At 39.9% G+C, this 18742-nt stretch overlaps 1 protein-coding gene across 2 annotated transcripts in view; it reads left to right on the forward strand.

The window, feature by feature from the left end:
* Nucleotides 1–989: 989 nt before the first annotated feature.
* The window catches only part of LOC146679776 (protein NLRC3-like), a 49454-nt gene continuing 31701 nt past the window's right edge, over nucleotides 990–18742 (forward strand). Inside the window, exons 1-3 of one of the 2 annotated variants that reach the window (XM_085450132.1) lie at nucleotides 990–1046; nucleotides 7412–7474; nucleotides 8081–8133. In XM_085450132.1, the coding sequence (XP_085306258.1) occupies nucleotides 8085–8133 (49 nt within the window). In that variant the 5' untranslated portion in view covers nucleotides 990–1046; nucleotides 7412–7474; nucleotides 8081–8084. Of the gene's footprint in view, nucleotides 1047–5981; nucleotides 7475–8080; nucleotides 8134–18742 lie in introns of those variants that run through there. The other variant, XM_085450133.1, reaches the window with a different exon arrangement.

Consider the following 18742-nt stretch of genomic DNA (forward strand, 5'->3'; position numbering starts at 1 on the left):
TGGAGTTTATACTTATTGGGCTACATATGTATTTAATATACAGGCTGTACAGTACATAACATCAAAACTCACATGTTTCATGTAACTAAAGTGTGTAATCATGTGGGTACAGACAATAATTAAGTTATAGACTATATTTATATGAAAAACGTGCATACTTACTGCATTTGAATCATTTTAACCACATGTAACCACCTGCATATGTGTTTGGGGGAAAAGGCTTTGATTTTGCCACCCTAAGAAAATTTCTCTAGAGCCGCCCCTGACCATTTCACAGGATTTGCATTTAAAGATGCAACAAGACTAAAATGGTTAGGGTCAGGAGGTCAAAGGTCAGAGCTCCTGTGGGTCTGAGGGCGGCCTCACGCTGGAGAAGGATGAAGGAGTCTGACCTGAGCCAGTGTTTGACATGAACACATCAGCACTGCTGTCAGTGAGCCTAACGACAGCCGTTAGCATCATTTCAGTGTTTCAGTCATAAAAACACTTCCTGTCACTGTGGTGGTTACAGTGACATCATGCAGTTTGTGCTTTGACCTCCAGAGGGCGACAAATCAGCACAGACAGAGAGCTCCATTCAAACTTTGCTGCCATCAGGAATAATTCTTCAAATATAATCATCAGTGTTTGAGCAGTTATGATATCAGGGACAATCTAGACATGTGTGACAATACTGAACATGTCACATGACACACCTCAAACATCATGTGATCCACTCTCAGTCTGCACTTTCATTCATGACTTCAACAGGTTGAAATGAGCTTTGAAGAAACATCAGTTCAGTGCTGAAATATTTAAACGCTGCAGGAAGAAGAACAACAACAAAGTGATGACGGATGTTTGTGCTTCAAACAGGAAAACCAGCAGAAATAAATCACAGCCTGCCAGAGGTTTGGAGTTTCCGAGGTGCAACTGAACGCAGCACAGTGTTCCAATGCTCCTGATTGTCCTCAAACGTCTCTTTGGGTGTTTCCTTCCTGCTCAAAGTTTACGTTCACTTCCTGAACTTCGTGGAGTGGAGCTTGTTGTTGGTGTGTGAAGAAACTGTAAGTTTGCTTTGTTTCCTCCTTTAACAGTTTGTCTTTAGGAACTTTACTGTTTGTTCAGCTCGTGTTTGATTTCTTCACACAACAAACTGTGTGTGTTTGTATTTCCGGTCTCTCCATTAAAGTCAGTGTGTAATGTTTCCTGGCTAACATCAGCTGTGTGCAGCTTAGTTCAGCACAAATCTGCCGCTCCATAGTTCACGGTAACGGACTCACAGCTGGACCAACGAGGCCGAGTGTGTCCGCCACTCTGAGCTACGTTCGTGTTTGTGTACTTGTAGTTTGTACTTTGAGTTCACTCAGAGCCCACAGAGGACGCAGCGTACGTGATGACGTCACAGCCCTTTACCTCCTTTACTGTCACTGTGATTAATGTTTACACAGGAGACACCTGCAGAGCTCTGACGCTAAGCTAGCACACAGCATGCTAACGCTAAGCTAACGCTAAGCTAACGCTAAGCTAGCCAAGAACCCAGAGTGACGTAAAGCTGAGTAAACACTGACCCCAGACCAGCACCGTGATTTGATTTTGATTTTATTGATTAGCATTCAAATATCTCAGTGAAAACAGAACAAAAATCGACCATAAAGCAAGTAAGCATGAAACAAGGCTAATCAAAAGGTATTGGCTGAAGCATTTGCTTATTACGCCAACCCTTTTCACAAAATATCTTTTTGCATGCAGCTCCTGTACACAGAGCCTGAAGCAAATAAGAAAACAAAGCAAAAACCAAACAAACAAGAAAAAAAACAACTTTCCACCTTAGTTAAGTAACTACATCAAAGTAAAAGAATCAAGAGGTTGTTTTTTTTTTTTGCTCTTTTCATTCTTGATTTATATATTTTTCTAATACTCTATTTTTAAACATGTTTTTAAACAAGGAAAATGAACTACACCTTTTTAAATCCCTGTCAGAACTATTCCACAGGTTACCTCCTCTAACAGAAACACATCTCTGCTTTATATTTGTCCTTATCTTGTTTTTTTTAAAGAAATCTCTTCCCCTTAAGTCATATTGACTCTCTCTGACTTTGAACAGCTTCTGAGTACTGGGGCAAAGCAAGTTATTTTGTGCTTTATACATTATCTGTGCCATTTTATATTCAACTAAATCATAAAATTTCAGGGTATTCAGATTAATAAACAAAATGTTAGTTGGTTCTATATAGTTTGATTGGTTTATAATTCTTATAGCTCTTTTTTGTAACTTGAACATATGAAGAGTGTTCGTTTTATATGCATTACCCCATATCTCCAGAAGGTAAGTCATATATGGAAGCAACAGAGTACAATAAAGTGTGTATTAGAGCAGGGCGATATGGCCAAAAATATTTATCACGATATATATTTGAAAATTTGCGATAACGATATAACTGACGATATAATTGATGCGAGACAAAATACAACTCCACAACATTACTAGCGCAAAAAGACAACCTTCCATTTATTTTCACTTAAACAAGAAGCTGGTTTTTATGTACATTAAAGCTTTATAAAAATGTAACAGTGCAAATGCAAATTCCTTGCTGAAAGTTTAACCAAAAGGCATTTCCAGTAGAAATGGGCTGACATATCCTGAGCATAACCATGTACAATATCCACTGAAGTTAAAAAGAGGTGCTTTGCAACATTAAACTGCAGTGTGCAGTACGCATTTTTCGGACCATAAGGTGCACGGGATTATAAGGCACATTAAGCGAAACAAAGCAGTCAGATAAATCAAACTTTATTAAACTCATTCTTCTTGCTTCCTCCACTTCTGTACCATTGATTCATTAATGTTGAATTCTCTGGCAGCTGCTCTGTTCCCATGTTGTTGCAGTATATTAATGACTAACCTCATATTGTGGATGGATTATCTCAGTTGTTCTCCTGACTGAAGTTTGGTCCGTTTACAGCATCCTGCCATGCGATTGCATTTGTCTCTAACCATGAAGAACCTTCACGTTAACTTTTATAAGTGGAAAAGTGTTAGTGTTCGTCCTCCAGCTTCACTGTTTATGTTATGCTAACATAGCTGTGTCGCTAGCGATCACGTAGCACATCATTATATACCAGCTAGCCCAACTTCAGTAACCCTACAAACGTCACTGCTGTTTAGTTTCCTGTCTTCATTTATGTTGGAAGTGATAGCAGAGCTGTACGTTTGATTTTTTTCAGAAATCTCTCAGTCAGAACATGCAATATCATGCTTAGGTAACTAGCGAAACTAGCGAGCTAACTTCCGCTAGCTTCCTGCTAACTTCTAACTCCGTTAAATGTAATAACTTTAGTTTTCATGGATGCCTGGAAGTTAAACTTCATAGTTACACCTGGTAAAGCAGCAATGCTGATCGTTTTATTAAAGATGAAAGAATTTAGACAGTTTTTAACTCTCAGTGATGTTGCAGTGTTGTTTGACCTGAGAAATACGGGGTTTAGGACCCAGATTACTCCCAGATTTAAGAGCATCTTAGTCCGACAAATATGACAATAACAACGGCCGCTTGCATGTTCTGCAAAAAAATGTGCTTTGTCGTGTATCTGACGGACAAACACCAAACCAGTTCCACATCACGGAAGTTGCACCATTTTTACAAACCAATTCTGGTTCATCTGTTTCACTCAACAATCGGCCATGTGCGTATGAAAACAAAGGCACTGCGCATGCGCGTTTTACTCCCATTCTATCGCGATATTTCATTTTCCTATCGTTGCCTAACATTATACCGGTATTACCGTGAACGGTATAATATGGCCCAGCCCTAGTGTGTATAATGATTTTTTGTTCAGGACATGCTTTGTTTTATAGAGAATAGCAATGGTTTTTGACATTTTTGTTTTCACAATGATAAAGTGAGCTGCTGCTGCTGAACTTGAACAGGTAACAAAGTGATGAGCAGTCAGGCTGCAGGTTTCTACCTGTTCATGTTTCTACAGTAGAATCACTTTGAAGTGTCTTTGTGCTGTTTCATCTTTGATTTGTGTTCATAAACACTCAGAGAAACATCACGTGACCTCATCAGGATCTGTGTTGGTGTGTGGGGCTGTACCTCAGCTTTATGTTGTTACATGCTCATTTGTTCATTTTAACATCAAAGTAATGTTATGAGGAGTAATGAAGTAACGTACTCCATTACTTTTAATTAAAGTGTTCTGTGTAATATGTGTAATAATGACTGTTTTGAGTAATGACCAACACTGATCACAACAAAGAGGAAATGCCTCCAACATGCACAAACATTTGAGCCACAACATGCAGTTAATGTGCACAAATGTCTTTGATATGCTGCTCAGTGATGGTGGTGACTGTCAGAGCAGAGCTACTGAGAATCAATAAGTAATATCAATGATGGGATCAGAATCACTAAATTCTTCTCATCCCTGTCAGTATCATACATGTGCTGTATAATGTGATAAATGTAGAGGTGCTGGCTGTTCTCTCACTCTGCTGTTTAGCTGTAAAGGACGCCTCCCTGCCTTTGTCTCATTCATGACCTTTAATAGTCTCTTCTAACATGCAGAGATCTGTATGATCTGTTTCATAGAGTCTAACCAGCCTGTACAGGTAACAACAACAGTCACTGCATCACTGACACACAAACGTCATCTCTGTCAATAACAACATTCATACATGGAATAAAAACACATCAGTGGATCATTGCTGGAGCTGATGTTTGTGCTCCTGGTGCAAAGGCTCTCAGTTTCCTCCTTGAAATAACATCAGTGGTGGGTCAGCGACATGCTTTCTTTCCCTCTCAGGTTTAAATATCTGGGACTCTCCACCGTTTGGTTTTAGAGCTGAAGAAGCTTCTCTGATGAAACGTCTTCCAGAAACTTAAAGACGTCTCTTTTCTCTCCAAGCTCCTTAGATCACATGACCTGGATGACTGAACCTACAGACATATTGACCTGGTTTCTAGGTAGAGCTGGGCGATAGAACGATAACGATATGTATCGCGATATAACTTTTTCTCGATAGAAAAATTAAGCCATCGCGATAGACCTCGCCGCTCTTGTCCTCTTAAAAAAAAAAAAAAAAAAAAAAAAGGTCAGCCAATCCAAACTAAGTAGCGCAGAGCCGAACCAATCACAGCCGCAGCGTCACGTCACGTGACTTGTTACGTACAGCACAAGTGTCAAGCCGCACATGTGTATTTGTTTGGGAAGCAGCCAGCGCGTAATGGAGGAAATGAGTGTGCCGACTAGAAAAATCAACCGAGCGTGACCGAAGAGAAAACAGATGATGGTTCCAATGCCGGAGAGATTGTCGAACGGAAGAGCCATAGAAGGTCCGTAGTGTGAAGGTATTTCGGCTATTTCAAGTCTGACAAAAAACAGAGTAGCGTGCACTGTAAATTGTGCCGAAAGCAAGTCTGGAAATACAATAAACTGGTGCATGCGTCACACTGTGCGCCACGTTATTGTTTCGGTGAAATGAATTTCTACAATACTGTTAATTCTACTCTCTGCAGTGTTTAAATGCTTACATATACACACAGTTACTGTCCGTCCACACATACGACTCGGTTCTGCTTCTATGCCCCAGCTTTGTTTACTTTTTCCCACCGAGGCTTCTAGACTTCTGATTGGCCAACATTTCTGCACGGTTAGGAATCTAGCGCCACCTGCTGCTTTGGCATGTTCATAGCAGCGTTTTCCTTCATTTCTGCCTTTATGTGTGGACGGGATTATTTTTTAAAACGAAAACGGAAAATCTCCGTTTTCAAAAATACCCGTGTACGTGTGGACGTAGCCTCAGTCTCTGACTGGAAGCGCTAATTCGTCATTCGGCTTTTGTCAGACTAAAGTAACTGTTAAAACTGTTTGAAAAGCTCAGCTATACAACAAGGAGAGATTGAGAATTTCCTTTTAGTTCTCAGTTTATTTGATATTGACAAAAGTTAGTCAGTTTTGTCTGTTCTTCTGTAAAACAAACTAAGATTTATTTTTAGAATTAATATTTTCTTTCTAAGTTGAATTGACAATTTAGTCTGTTTCGTTTGTTCTATTTTGAAACTTAAACGCTTTAGCGGCTGCCTTGTGTAGTTTGCAATATTTGCCTTTATTTATCTGAAAAAGTCTCATGTTCCTTAAGTACATCTACCCTGTTGAACTTATTATGGGAAATAAATATTTAAAAACAAGCTGCTGATTATTTCACATTTTACTTGTGAGCAACGGCACATTTAAATCTTACAAATATAGTTATTTGGCTGATATCGTGATAGATATCGTTATCGCCTGAAATGAAAAAAACATATCGTGATATGAAAAAATCTCATATCGCCCAGCTCTACTTTAAAGGTGATCGTTTAGGACTTCAGCAATAATACAGACAGCAATGTAGTTAGCAGTAAAACAGCTTTATTGGGAATTAACTTAAAAAACAAACAAACATCTGTCTCCTATTTTCTGTCACACAGGAAAGAAGCATCAATATCTGATGAGAAGACTTATTTATTTCTTTTTGGGGGTTTTTTCAACAGGAGAAGAATATCTAACAAGTTGATTTGTTCACATCTTAATTTTTAAGTGACATGTGCATTTTGAGTTTATACACTCTTTATATAAGGCGACAGTTTCCTTTTGCAGTATTTTTGTGTGGAGTGTTTTTCTATTTCTTAACAAAAAGGGAACAAAGGTGTTTAAGTTCACCTAGGATGATTTGTCTTAACTTTCACATGGTCTTACTGAGGTGATGTGAATTGAAACATGCATTTTTTTTTGGCGGTGAGGGAGGGATGTGCTGGAAAAGTTTGAAAAGGGACCTTGAAAGTGCTTAAGAAGTGCTTGAATTTGACCCTGAAAAAGGCATATGAACCCTGATCATTATCATTAGCCTGTGTAAGTCCTGAGTGTCCTCCAGTTCAGTGTCTTTGTCAGTCCCACATGTGTCGTTTCTGTTCAGCTGGTCTTCCAGTCAGTCATCCATCTCAGACTCTGTCATTCTGTCGTAAACACCAGCCTTCACCACCTGTGAGGCCTGCGTTTGGGTCCTCTCTTCTCCACATCCACACTGCGATGCTGTGACATATACAGTACATAAAATCAAAATTCACGTTTTATGCAACTAAAGTGTTTCATTATGTAGGCTACAGAACATAATTCAGTTATAGACGATATATGAAACATGTATACTTACTGCATTTGAATCATTTAAACCATATGTGATATAAACACCTGCACGTGTGTTTGAAAAAACAAACGCTTTGATTTTGACACCCCAAGAAAATCTTCCTAGATCTGCACGTGTTCAGAGTAAGAGCCGAATAAACAGCAGCAGAAGCTGATTGATGAACAGCTGAATGACATATCAGCTGTAGCTGCAGCATCTGCACAGAGTTTGATTGGCTAACGCTGATTTGTTTGTTTTTTTAAACAGGACAGCAGAGAGAGAGAGGAGGAGATGAAGAGTGCAGCAGATTGATGAGACAGTGAAGAAGAGGTGAGCATCTGACAGAGCAGAGCCAGTTTAAAGGAGCCTCACAAGCTCACACATGACAGCTTCATCAACATGGAGCTCTGAGTGTTTATTAAAGGATCATTGGACGCTCTGACACAGCTGACTGCAGCCTTTAGCTGTGAGCACACAGTGTCTCACATTTACATTCACTTCCCTGTCAAACTCAATAACTTTAAACAGCTGCTGTTATCAGGTGAAGATAGCAAAGCTTTCAGGGCTGAGCCCCAGTGTTTCAGGATAATGGCCCCAGAGACCACAGTCACATATGTGGGGAAGGATTTTAAGTTTAAAACTTCCTTTAAGCACTAACAGCAGAGACGCACAAAGTCGCAGACAGGGAACAAAGTATTTTAGGTTTGTATTGTCAGATTATTTAATCATTATACTGAACAAATATGTGAAAAAGTAAAAACCTCTATTATGATGAGGTTATCACTACATTCACATGTCGTCGATGTGTTCTTTCACACAGATCAGTTTCAGTGTGTGTGGCCCGTACACTAAACCATGACACAAATTCATATGATGTGACACCCAGACTGTGTTCACTGTTTCTTTTGGTAAAATCATCTTCTCGTGTTTTTATAGAAAGATGATGGAAGAACCTAAAGAACAGCCAGCCAAAGCAGCTCCATCAGCAGGTAGGAGATCAGTGCTTTGTATGATGAGACGTATGGATGTATAGACTTCAGGCAGATTCTTTTTTGTAACTGTGATAAGTACATAAAATTCACGAGTTGTAACCTGTCCTAATCTTTGCCTTAATCTTTCTGTGGGACATTAATATAACATGAGAACTTCCAGTCTAAGGAGTTTGGCAGAGAAACAACTGGACTTTTTTGTACTTTGAACCCACATATGAGGTTAAAACGATGCCACCTTAAAATGAAACTGAAGAAATATTGAAACTGAAACAAATGTATTGAAAGTGAAATGATAGTGAAAAAACATAAATATAGAAATTTAAAGAAAAAACTCACTGTTCATGTGGTTTTCACACTTACATCGTTTTTTTTCCACGTACAGTTATTTTTTCAGCTTCAATTAGTTGGCACTGCTTCGGCATCTGAGGGTGCGCTTGAGGGGCGGGGCTTCAGAGCCACATATATGAGCCACATATGTTTGCGCACATTATATTGCTGACCAGTGACTGTAGAAATCATGGACGACCTAATATCTGCAGCAGCCGCAGTCATGAAGAAACTTGCGTATCTCTGAACGGCACATAGAGCGGGGACGCTGAGAGGAGGTCCAGCGTTTACCGACTGTTTCAAACTGACAGACTCAGGTGTTCTTCAGTGTCTGCCTGACAGAAGGACCTGAGAGCCGCCACAATATTTTTGGTAAGTGAAAGGTGTTTGTAAGCTAATCTGTAGCTAACATCCTTAGCTAGCTAGCTAAGATGGGCACTCGGCTATCGGCAAAACTTGTTTTGTAAAGTTTGTTTAGCTAACCCGTGCAGGTGAACGAAATGAGCAGAAACGCACCGGGCTGGTCAGTCAGTAACTAACCACAGTTACTGTACTTTTATTATGAGTATTACACTGTAAGAGCAACAGGCTGCACTCTGCTGCAGCTCCTGTGCAGAGCTGATTATTCAATATGTGCAAACAGCAGCATGTTTTCACTCTTTTGCCACATCTGTAAGGATATTAACACATATTTTAAAAAAGGCTTGCACTTCAGTAACCCCTCATTAATCATTAATTACAGATTAAATAGCAAAGCCTAATATTTATGTACTCAAACCAAATACTTCTGCTTGGCAGCTTAAGTTAAAACGTGTGTTTCATTTTTCCTCGGATTACATTTTTAGCACTGACTCTGTGTATTGTTTTTACTAAGTTTGTTTCAAATATTCAGGTTAAATAAAACAGTCTGAATCATTCTTATTGAGGTAAGTTCACAAAGTTACATGTGCAGTACAGCTTACATCCTTTGAGAGGGAAAAAAGCATTAATATTTGTTATGATACCTCTGTATGTTGGTGACCACGGTGCAGCAGCAGACTGAACCAGGACTGAAACCTGCTCCGTCTGCTCATGTATGCAGATTCACATTCACAAAGCACCAACAACTCAAAGGTTAACATTATATTGGAAAATCTGTTGGTATATACGGCTTTAAGAAATAAACAGCTCGTATGTGAGCAGAGCTGAAGAACTAAAGAAATGTAAGAGAAGAACTTCAGATCCTGGGTGTGTGAGGACAGAAGGATCAGCTCTATTTCAGATTTGAGATAAACTTTATATTTCAGTTTGTGATGGTTCAGTTCTCTTTGTGATTACAGGAGCTGCCCTCAGATTCAGACCTCAGCACCACCCAGTGACAGCAGACAGATCATCCAACATGTTCACATGTTAACTGCAGAATGAACTGATGCAAACAGTGCAAAGGTTAAAGCACCACATGTGCTGTAGTGAAAGCTGCAGCTGTTTTATGGATAAAAACAAAGTCAAAAGGATTAATCACCCCTGTATCATATGAATGTTGGGTTTTTCTCTGTATCTGTTATTGTACGATCTACTGTACAATATAAAGCACCTTGAGGCGACTGTTGTTGTGATTTGGCGCTATATAAATAAAATTGAATTAAATTGAAATGTAACTGTGTCACTATATATCAGCATTAACAGGACCTCAGCTTGGTGTTTCACAAAGCTGCTGATCTCAGACCTGCACAGCTTCCGTTTTAAACACTGAATGTACTCAGCTGCATGAAGAGCACGTTTGAGTTTCTCTGACACAATTAAATAAAAACTGATGAAGGTCAAAGGTCGTCACTTGTATGTCGAACTACAGACTTGTCATCTGGAATTCTTTCACAGTTTGCAAATTTGCAAATAGTGTGTTATTTACCATTAAGTGATTCAGAGTCATTCATACCAGAGTAACCAGAGAGGATCATATATTTTTAAATATATAACTATCCACAGGACTGAATATAATATCTCTAAGTAAAAGTCCAGAGACTCTGAGGATTATCCAAGTATTTATAACATTACACAAAGCAAAGTTCTCCATCACACAACGCTCAAAAAGAGATTTCTACGCCGAGTATGCATCATTCTCGGACTCCTCTCATACTGCCAATAAACTCTTCCAGCTCCTCCTCCCCTCCAGGAGGCGCTACAGGAGCCTTCAGACTAAAACCAGCAGGTTTAGGAACAGCTTCTTCCCCACAGCTGTTACCCTACTGAACTCAGTCCCCGCTGAGCCTTTCCATCCACACTCACCTAACCCTTCTACACTCCTCCTCCCAGTGACCATGATCCTTTCATTATCAACATTCACCACGTTGGTTACTGCTGTAGTTTTAGGACACTGACATGGTGTAGTCTCTGTTATAGTGCCTACACTGTTATAGTCTGTTCAGAGAGCTACGCTTCCACTACTGTAGATATTTTCATAGCACTCTGTAGATCTGTTTACCTCACAGTGCTTCATCTTTATATATGTATATTTGTTCATAGTATACCTGTATACTTGCCCGTCTGCAGAGGTGGGTAGTAACGAGTTACATTTACTCCGTTATATTTACTTGAGTAAGTTTTTGGAAAAAAAATTTACTTTTAAAGTACCCTTTTTGCACGATACTTTTTACTTTTACTTGAGTACATTTGTGAAGAAGAAACGGTACTTTTACTCTGCTACATTTCCAAAATTTGACTCGTTACTTTTTAAAAAATAATTAGTTTAACACATTAGATAACATGCCGCCAGTGGAGTTTCCGGTAACTTTTTTACCAATCAGATGTGGCCATGCAGTCACATGACCAGCTTGAAACTGTGGCGGGCCCAAGCGTTTCAAAGTAGCGGACACACGGAAAGAAGACACACATGAAAACATGGCAAAGCCAGTTGTCTATGCTAGAGCTGAAGAGGATGAACAGCATTTTCCTCACATACAAAGAATGTTTCGCTTAAAGGCAAGGCAAGGCAAGGCAAATTTATTTGTATAGCACAATTCAACAACAAGGTGATTCAAAGTGCTTTACAGAGACATTAGAAACAAAAACAAATAAAAAGCATGATTTAAAATTGATTAAAACAAGCAAACAAACAAACAAACAAACAAACAAAACAGTATATAAAATCAAAACAGATAAAATCAGAACAGTAGATAAAATCAGTAGTTAAATGTAAGTTTTGAAATTTAAGCTTAAAGTGTGGATTTGGTGCTTTATTCAAATGCAGCTGAGAACAGGTGAGTCTTCAACCTGGATTTAAATAAACTGAGTGTTTCAGCTGATCTGAGGCTTTCTGGGAGTTTGTTCCAGATATAAGGAGCAGAAAAGCTGAATGCAGCTTCTCCGTGTCTGGTTCTGACTCTGGGAACTGATAAAAGACCGGATCCAGATGACCTGAGGGATCTGGAAGGTTCATACTGGGTCAGGAGGTCACTGATGTATTTTGGTCCTAAACCATTCAGAGCTTTATAGACCAGCATCAGAACTTTAAAGTCTATCCTCTGATGGACAGGCAGCCAGTGTAAAGACCTCAGAGCTGGACTGATGTGGTCCACTTTTTTGGTCTTAGTGAGGACTCGAGCAGCAGAGTTCTGAATGAGCTGTAGTTGTCTGACTGATTTTTTTTAGGTAGACCTGTAAAGATGCTGTTACAGTAATCAAGCCTACTAAAGATGAATGCATGGACTAGTTTTTCCAGGTCCTGTTGAGACATCAGATCTTTTATCCTTGAAATATTCTTGAGGTGATAGTAAGCTGACTTTGTTATTGTCTTAATGTGTTTTTCTAAGTTTAGGTCTGCATCCATCACTACACCCAAATTTCTCGCCTGGTTTGTGGTTTTTAGATGTATAGATTGAAGTTCTCTGGTGACCTGTAATCGTTTTTCTTTGGCGCCAAAGACTATTACTTCAGTTTTGTTTTTGTTTAGCTGGAGAAAATTGTACGGGACCTTGGTCTCCTGGTGACATTGTGATATATATTTGTGTGTCATCTGCATAGCTACGACAGTTTATTTTGTTGTTCTTTATAATCTGTGCCAGTGGGAGCATGTAAATGTTAAACAGAAAGGGTCCCAAGATGGAACCTTGGGGAACTCCACATGTGATACTTGTCTGCTCAGATGTGAAGTTACCTATTGATACAAAGTATTTCCTGTTTTCTAAGTATGTTTTGAACCAGTTTAGTACAGTTCCTGAAAGACCTGCCCAGTTCTCCAGTCGTTTGAGTAATATGTTGTGGTCAACTGTATCAAATGCTGCACTGAGATCCAGTAAAACTAAAACTGACATTTTTCCACTGTCTGTATTCAGACATATGTCATTAAACACTTTGGTCAGAGCGGTTTCAGTGCTGTGGTTCTGTCTAAAACCTGACTGGAAGGCATCGTAGCAGTTATTCTTTTTTAAGAAGTAACTGAGCTGTTGAGAAACTGCTTTTTCAATGATCTTACTTAAAAACGGGAGATTTGAGATCGGCCTGTAGTTGTTCATTTGTGTCTTGTCAAGATTGTCCTTTTTCAGTATAGGTTTGATTACAGCAGTTTTTAGTGATTCTGGAAACACACCTGATAATAAAGAAAAGTTGACGATCTGTAACAGGTCTGACTCTAAAGTCTTTGAGACCTTTTTGAAAAAACTTGTTGGCAGGACATCTAAACAGCAGGAGGAGTTGTTCAGTTGACCTAAGATGTCCTCCAGGTCTTTGCTGTTAATAGGTTGAAACTGTTTCATGGTGTTTAAACAGTTTTTTGGTGGACACAGTACATATCCTGGATCTGCTGTTGATGTACCAATTGCTTGTCTAATTTTTTGGATTTTTTCTGTGAAGAATTTGGCAAAGTCATTGCAGGCCATGGTCGAATGAAGTTCAGCTGCCACTGACACAGGAGGGTTTGTTAGCCTGTCAACTGTAGAAAATAAGACCCGAGCATTATGGCTGTTTTTAGTGATGATGTCAGAGAAGTAGGACCTCCTTGCACTCCTCAGTTGTAAATTATAATTGTGAAGTTTCTCTTTATAGATGTCATAATGAACCTGGAGGTTTGTTTTTCTCCATCTGCGCTCAGCTTTCCTACACTCTCTTTTTTCATTTTTCACCAGTGTGGAGTTTCTCCATGGAGACTTTTTCCTTCCAGAGATAACCTTCACCTTAATGGGAGCAATAGTGTCCATTACATTTAACATGTTAGCATTGAAGCTATTGACGAGCTCATTGACTGACCCTCTGGACAGGTCAGGTGTTAATGGGAAGACCTGGTAAAAAATTGCACTACTGTGTTCAGTTATACACCGTTTTGTTATCACTGTTGTTGATATATTTGTGTGGGCTGAGATTTTACTTTCAAAGAAAACACAGTAATGATCAGACAGGCCCACATCAGACACAGTAACCTTTGAAATGCTCAGGCCTTTGGAGATCAGTAGGTCAAGAGTGTGTCCTCTATTATGTGTGGCCTCTGTTACATGCTGAGTCAGCCCAAAGTTGCCCAGAGTGTTACTCAGGTCTTTAGTCCCTTTGTCCTGAGGGTTGTCCACATGGATGTTAAAATCCCCAACAATAATTACACAGTCGAAATCAACACAGATCACAGACAGCAGTTCACTGAGGTCATTAAAAAAGTCTGTGCAGTATTTGGGAGGCCTGTAAACATTAAGAAACACAACTTTGGATGGGGCCTTCAGCTGTAAAGCCACATATTCAAAAGACTGAAAACTTCCAGGAGATAGCTGCTTACATTGAAATGATTCATTAAATAAGACAGCAACCCCTCCTCCTCTCCTGCTCACCCTGGCCTCACTGATAAAACTGTAGTTAGGAGGGGTCGTCTCGATGAGAACAGCTCCACTGTTACTTTGGTCCAACCAAGTTTCAGTTAAAAACATAAAATCAAGGCTGTGCTCAGTGATTAAATCATTAATTAAAAATGTTTTCCCAGCTAGAGATCTAACGTTTAATAAAGCCAACTTAAGTGTTTTAGAGGCATTACTTGTCCCCTCGTGTTTGGGAGCAGTCTGTGGCACACAAGGTATGTTTACTATGTTTAAAGATCTTTTAGAGTGCACCTCTCTGTGTTTTGACCAGGGGCGGAGCGGGGGGGTGGCTTACGGGGCTTAAGCCCGGGTTGTTTTGTCAGAAGCCCGGGGTATTTTGGAGTGTAATTTTTTCATAGTTAGATGCCTGGCTGACAACTGTATAAAACAAAAAGTACACACAATATTCGAAGCACATAGTGCACACTGTGGGAATTTACGACTGTGCGTGAATCCCCCCCTGATATTGGTATGATCCAAGCTCAGGCACTAAGCGACTGAGCGAGGGGGCGAGGCAGCTGCTGCCCGTGAGTGCGCGAGCCAGCCATACTAAGGAGAGCTTAAGTTTGACAAGGTACCAAAGCAAATCATTCATACCGTACAAATAATGTAAATATGACGGTGCATCACGAAAGATTGATATGAAACTGATCACTTGACCAATATTATTTTACTTGCTCTTCAAGTGAATCAACAAATGGCGAAATGAAAATCCGAACAAATGCTATTTTTTTTAGAGAGTCTTAGCTTACGTGTGTTTATTTCATATTTTCAGTTCTTACCCTCCCCGACTAATTCGGTTTCAGTTATGTACTGAAATATAAGAATGGACATTAGAGGCTTCTTTCAAAGAAAAAACTCAGGTAAATGTTATTTTATATATTATGCTTTGTATGTTGTTCAGTATATTTCTATGCAAAACGAGAGGGATTTCAGTACACAGCAGGATATTCACATTTGTAACCAGATATTTACATACACTTTAGGGAGAAAACATAAAACATTTTTACTGTACAACATCAATTTAGATTAAACTTTTGTTTTAGATAAATATTGAAATATCTTTTGAATTAGTTAAATGTCAGAATAAAGAGAGACAGAGCAGTCTATTTTTTATCACTTTCATCAAATTTAGGAGTACATGTACACTAAGTTTATTGTTAAATAATAAGAAAACTCCAGACGATTCCATTCTGAGCTGAAGAAGCTTCTGATAGGTTAGTAGAGTCCATGTGAGTAAATTGGTAGCACAGCTGTGGATGCATATAAGGCAAAACACAGAGCCTGTTTCTTTGACATGGGAAAATCAAGAGATGTCAACCAAAACACCAGGAAAAGAACTGTGGAGCTCCATAAGTGTGGCTCAGTTTGAATACAATTTGGTGCCATTTGCAATTAAGAAATACAGACAGTTTATCTCTTTACTCTTAAAGTTAACAAATATGTTTTTATATTTATCAATCTAAAAAAATAAACATTTAGTCTGATTTGATCTTACAATTAAAAAAGTGTTTGTGTTTTGATCTGAAGAGTACATAAATATCTGGTTTCAACTGTATATTTGATGATTGTCAGCACAAAGAGGGAGAGAGAGGAACAGAGAGGGAGAGAGAGGAACAAAGAGGGAGAGAGAGGAACAGAGAGGGAGGGAGAGAGAGGGAGATGGAGAATGAGGACAGAACAGAGATGAACAAGAGCAGGTGAGACACACATGTTAGTCAAATGGTTGTTTACCAAAAGTATAACTGTATCATAGGTACTCATGTATCTAGTACCTAGTGTTTCTTTTTAGGTTTGCTATTTTTCAAATTCTATATTTATTATGTTTTGCAGGCTTGTTTGCACAACAAGGCTACATAATTATAGAAACTTTTCTCAATCTAAATATTGTACTTTGGTAGAATTAAAAAAATAAGTGTAGTGCAGGTCTATGATGATTTTTAGTGCTACTATCATCTAGTTCTGATTCTGGTTCTGTCTTGGTTAAGTCCTCAGTAGTCCTGATTTTGAACTGTTGTAGTCCTGTTTTAATTCCGGATCAGTTCTGGGTCTGGTTGAATTGGGGTTTAGTCCTCGTGTCTTGATACAGCCCTGACCTTGTTCTGCCTCGCTGCTTAATTAAAAAACTAGTTTAAGGTGTCTTGCACATGTGATAAATATTTTTCCCTATATGAAGTCATTCTTTTTTGAACAAAAGTCAAAACAGAGCCTATTAATCTTTCAGTCATTTCTACCCCCCCCCCCCCCCCCCCCCCCAAAAAAAAAAAAAAAAAAAATCCCACATGCATACTACCCTTTAGGGCTAAGCCCCGGGTGTTTCAAATGTCTGGCTCCGCCTCTGGTTTTGACCAGGCCACATGTCTCCTGTCACCTAAAAGTACAGAAATTTTAAAACCTTCTAGTAAACAGGGTCCCAGCTTCTCCTGGGAAAAGTCACCACTGCCATAATCCTCGCAGCCCGGACCCTTCACACATCACACATCAGACTGTGGAGACAGAGCGTGAAGGTGGTAAGGAGGAACTAAGGGGGGCGAGGCTGGGCAATGTGACTTCGATTGCTCTGATGAGGGTGGGGCTCGATGGCGAACCTTTGGCCGCTCTGGTGGGGGGTTTATGGGGGACAAAAAGGGATTGGGACGGGGGGTAGATCTGAGCCCAGCATTGACCCGCTCCATCATCTCCTCAGTGAATTTCAGGTGTGGGGAGGAGGGAGAAAGGGAGGGGGAGGAGGGTGATGGCCTGTCAGGGGTTTGGGGGACTGGGGAAGGTCGTGGTCCCTGGTCCTGGTCGTTGGTGTTGTTGAGAGAGTTGGAGGCAAATAGGGACCCCTCTTCTTGCCTCAGATGTCTCTCCTTTCTGAGGCTCTTCCCGGGTGGGGGCAGATGGAGCTCCTCCTCAAGGTTTCTGCTGGGCTTTGTCTGTTCTTGGAGTTCTGTTTGTTCCTCTTTATGAGATAACTCCTCGTTTATCTCAGCCTTGGCACCAAGCACAGATGGATGACGTATGGAATAAAACAAGTTGGAGGTGAACAGTTTCACCCCTGACTTGTTAAAATTAAATCCATTTGCTTTAAACAGATGCCTGTGTTCCCAAAAAATATTAAAGTTGTTGATAAAATGCACCGAGTGGTCAGTACATGCTGATATAAGCCATTTATTCAGTGTAAACAACCTGCTGAATCTCTCGTCTCCTCCTCTGACCGGCGGTACAGGTCCACTGATGAATACAGCTGCATTCAGAGAGTTTACAGTATTTAATAATCCAGTAAAGTCCCGTTTCAGAACCTCCGACTGTTGTTTGGACACATCGTTTGACCCTGTATGCAGGACAGTTGGATATTCATCTGCAATTTTAAGAATTCTCTCCTTCAGGTTGTTGACCATATCCTTAGGAAAGCAGAGGACTTTAGTGTTCTTACCGCACATCATTTGTACATCCTTTATGGCAGAGTCACCCACAATCAGAGTTTCAGGCCTAGCCTTTAGCTTTCCCTGTGGTCTTTTACTTTTCAACAGATTTTCAGACCTTACTTCGCTGCTTTTAGATGGATGGTTGTCCGATATAGATCCAGGGTCCTTTGATAGTGGAGCAAATCTGTTGTGCAGTTTCACATTCAGTTGTTTTGGAGGTTTGTTGTTAACCTTCCTATTCACTGTTGTCCAGTCCTGTTTCCTCTCGTATACAGGGGTAGAAGAGCTTCTCTGTCTCGTAGGAAGTGAAGGCCAGTCGGTTTCAGAGATTTCAGCTCGCTGTGCTCTGCCCGTGATATGTCCTCCGCCTTCCAGGAGACATGATTTATGTCTTGGTTTTGCACCAAGACAGTCCAAGGGGGGATTATCACTTGAGGATTTATAATAATGCACAGAGTCTACTTTCTTGGTCATGTTATCTGTGCTCCTTAGCTGTGTACTAGCTTGCTCATCGCCATTGTTTTGAATCAAAGGCAAGGTTGTTTCATTTCCACACAGTCCATTTACCTCCACGTTTACTTCTAAGCGATGAATTTTTGTCTCCAGTACTGCAATCTTCTGCAGGAGGCTGTGGTAGTCATCTGTGGAGAGGGAAGGCATCTTGTTGCTAGTTAGCCTAGCGGTTAGCACCTTTCCAGGCTATTGGGGCTGTTCGGTGCCCAGACACTGTAATCAGGCTTCAGCTGTGTCTAGGCCACAGACACACGGAGCGCTGAGGATAAGGTAACTATAAAAATGTTGCTGTTTCTGTTAAGAACACTTTAGTCCTAATGATCTATAAGTGTCCAGAAGCTATCGCAGGTAAGCTCATACGGAAAAAAGGGAAAAAATCAGCATAAAAATCAATAAAAGAAGAAAAGCATTTAAGGAGCAAACAGATGACGCGTCCACACTCGCAAAAGATACCATTGGGTAAAAGCAGCACAAAAGAGTAGCTATGTCTTCAGTGAGAGCCAAAACAAACCAACTTTTCAGCGTGAAACAACTCAGTTCATGTAA

The sequence above is a fragment of the Copadichromis virginalis genome, unplaced genomic scaffold, assembly GCF_057382275.1.
Source record: "Copadichromis virginalis isolate Kocher_CV1m ecotype Utaka unplaced genomic scaffold, C_Virginalis_male_GT1.1 unmapped_scaffold_1, whole genome shotgun sequence".
In the NCBI taxonomy this organism is placed as follows: domain Eukaryota; kingdom Metazoa; phylum Chordata; class Actinopteri; order Cichliformes; family Cichlidae; genus Copadichromis; species Copadichromis virginalis.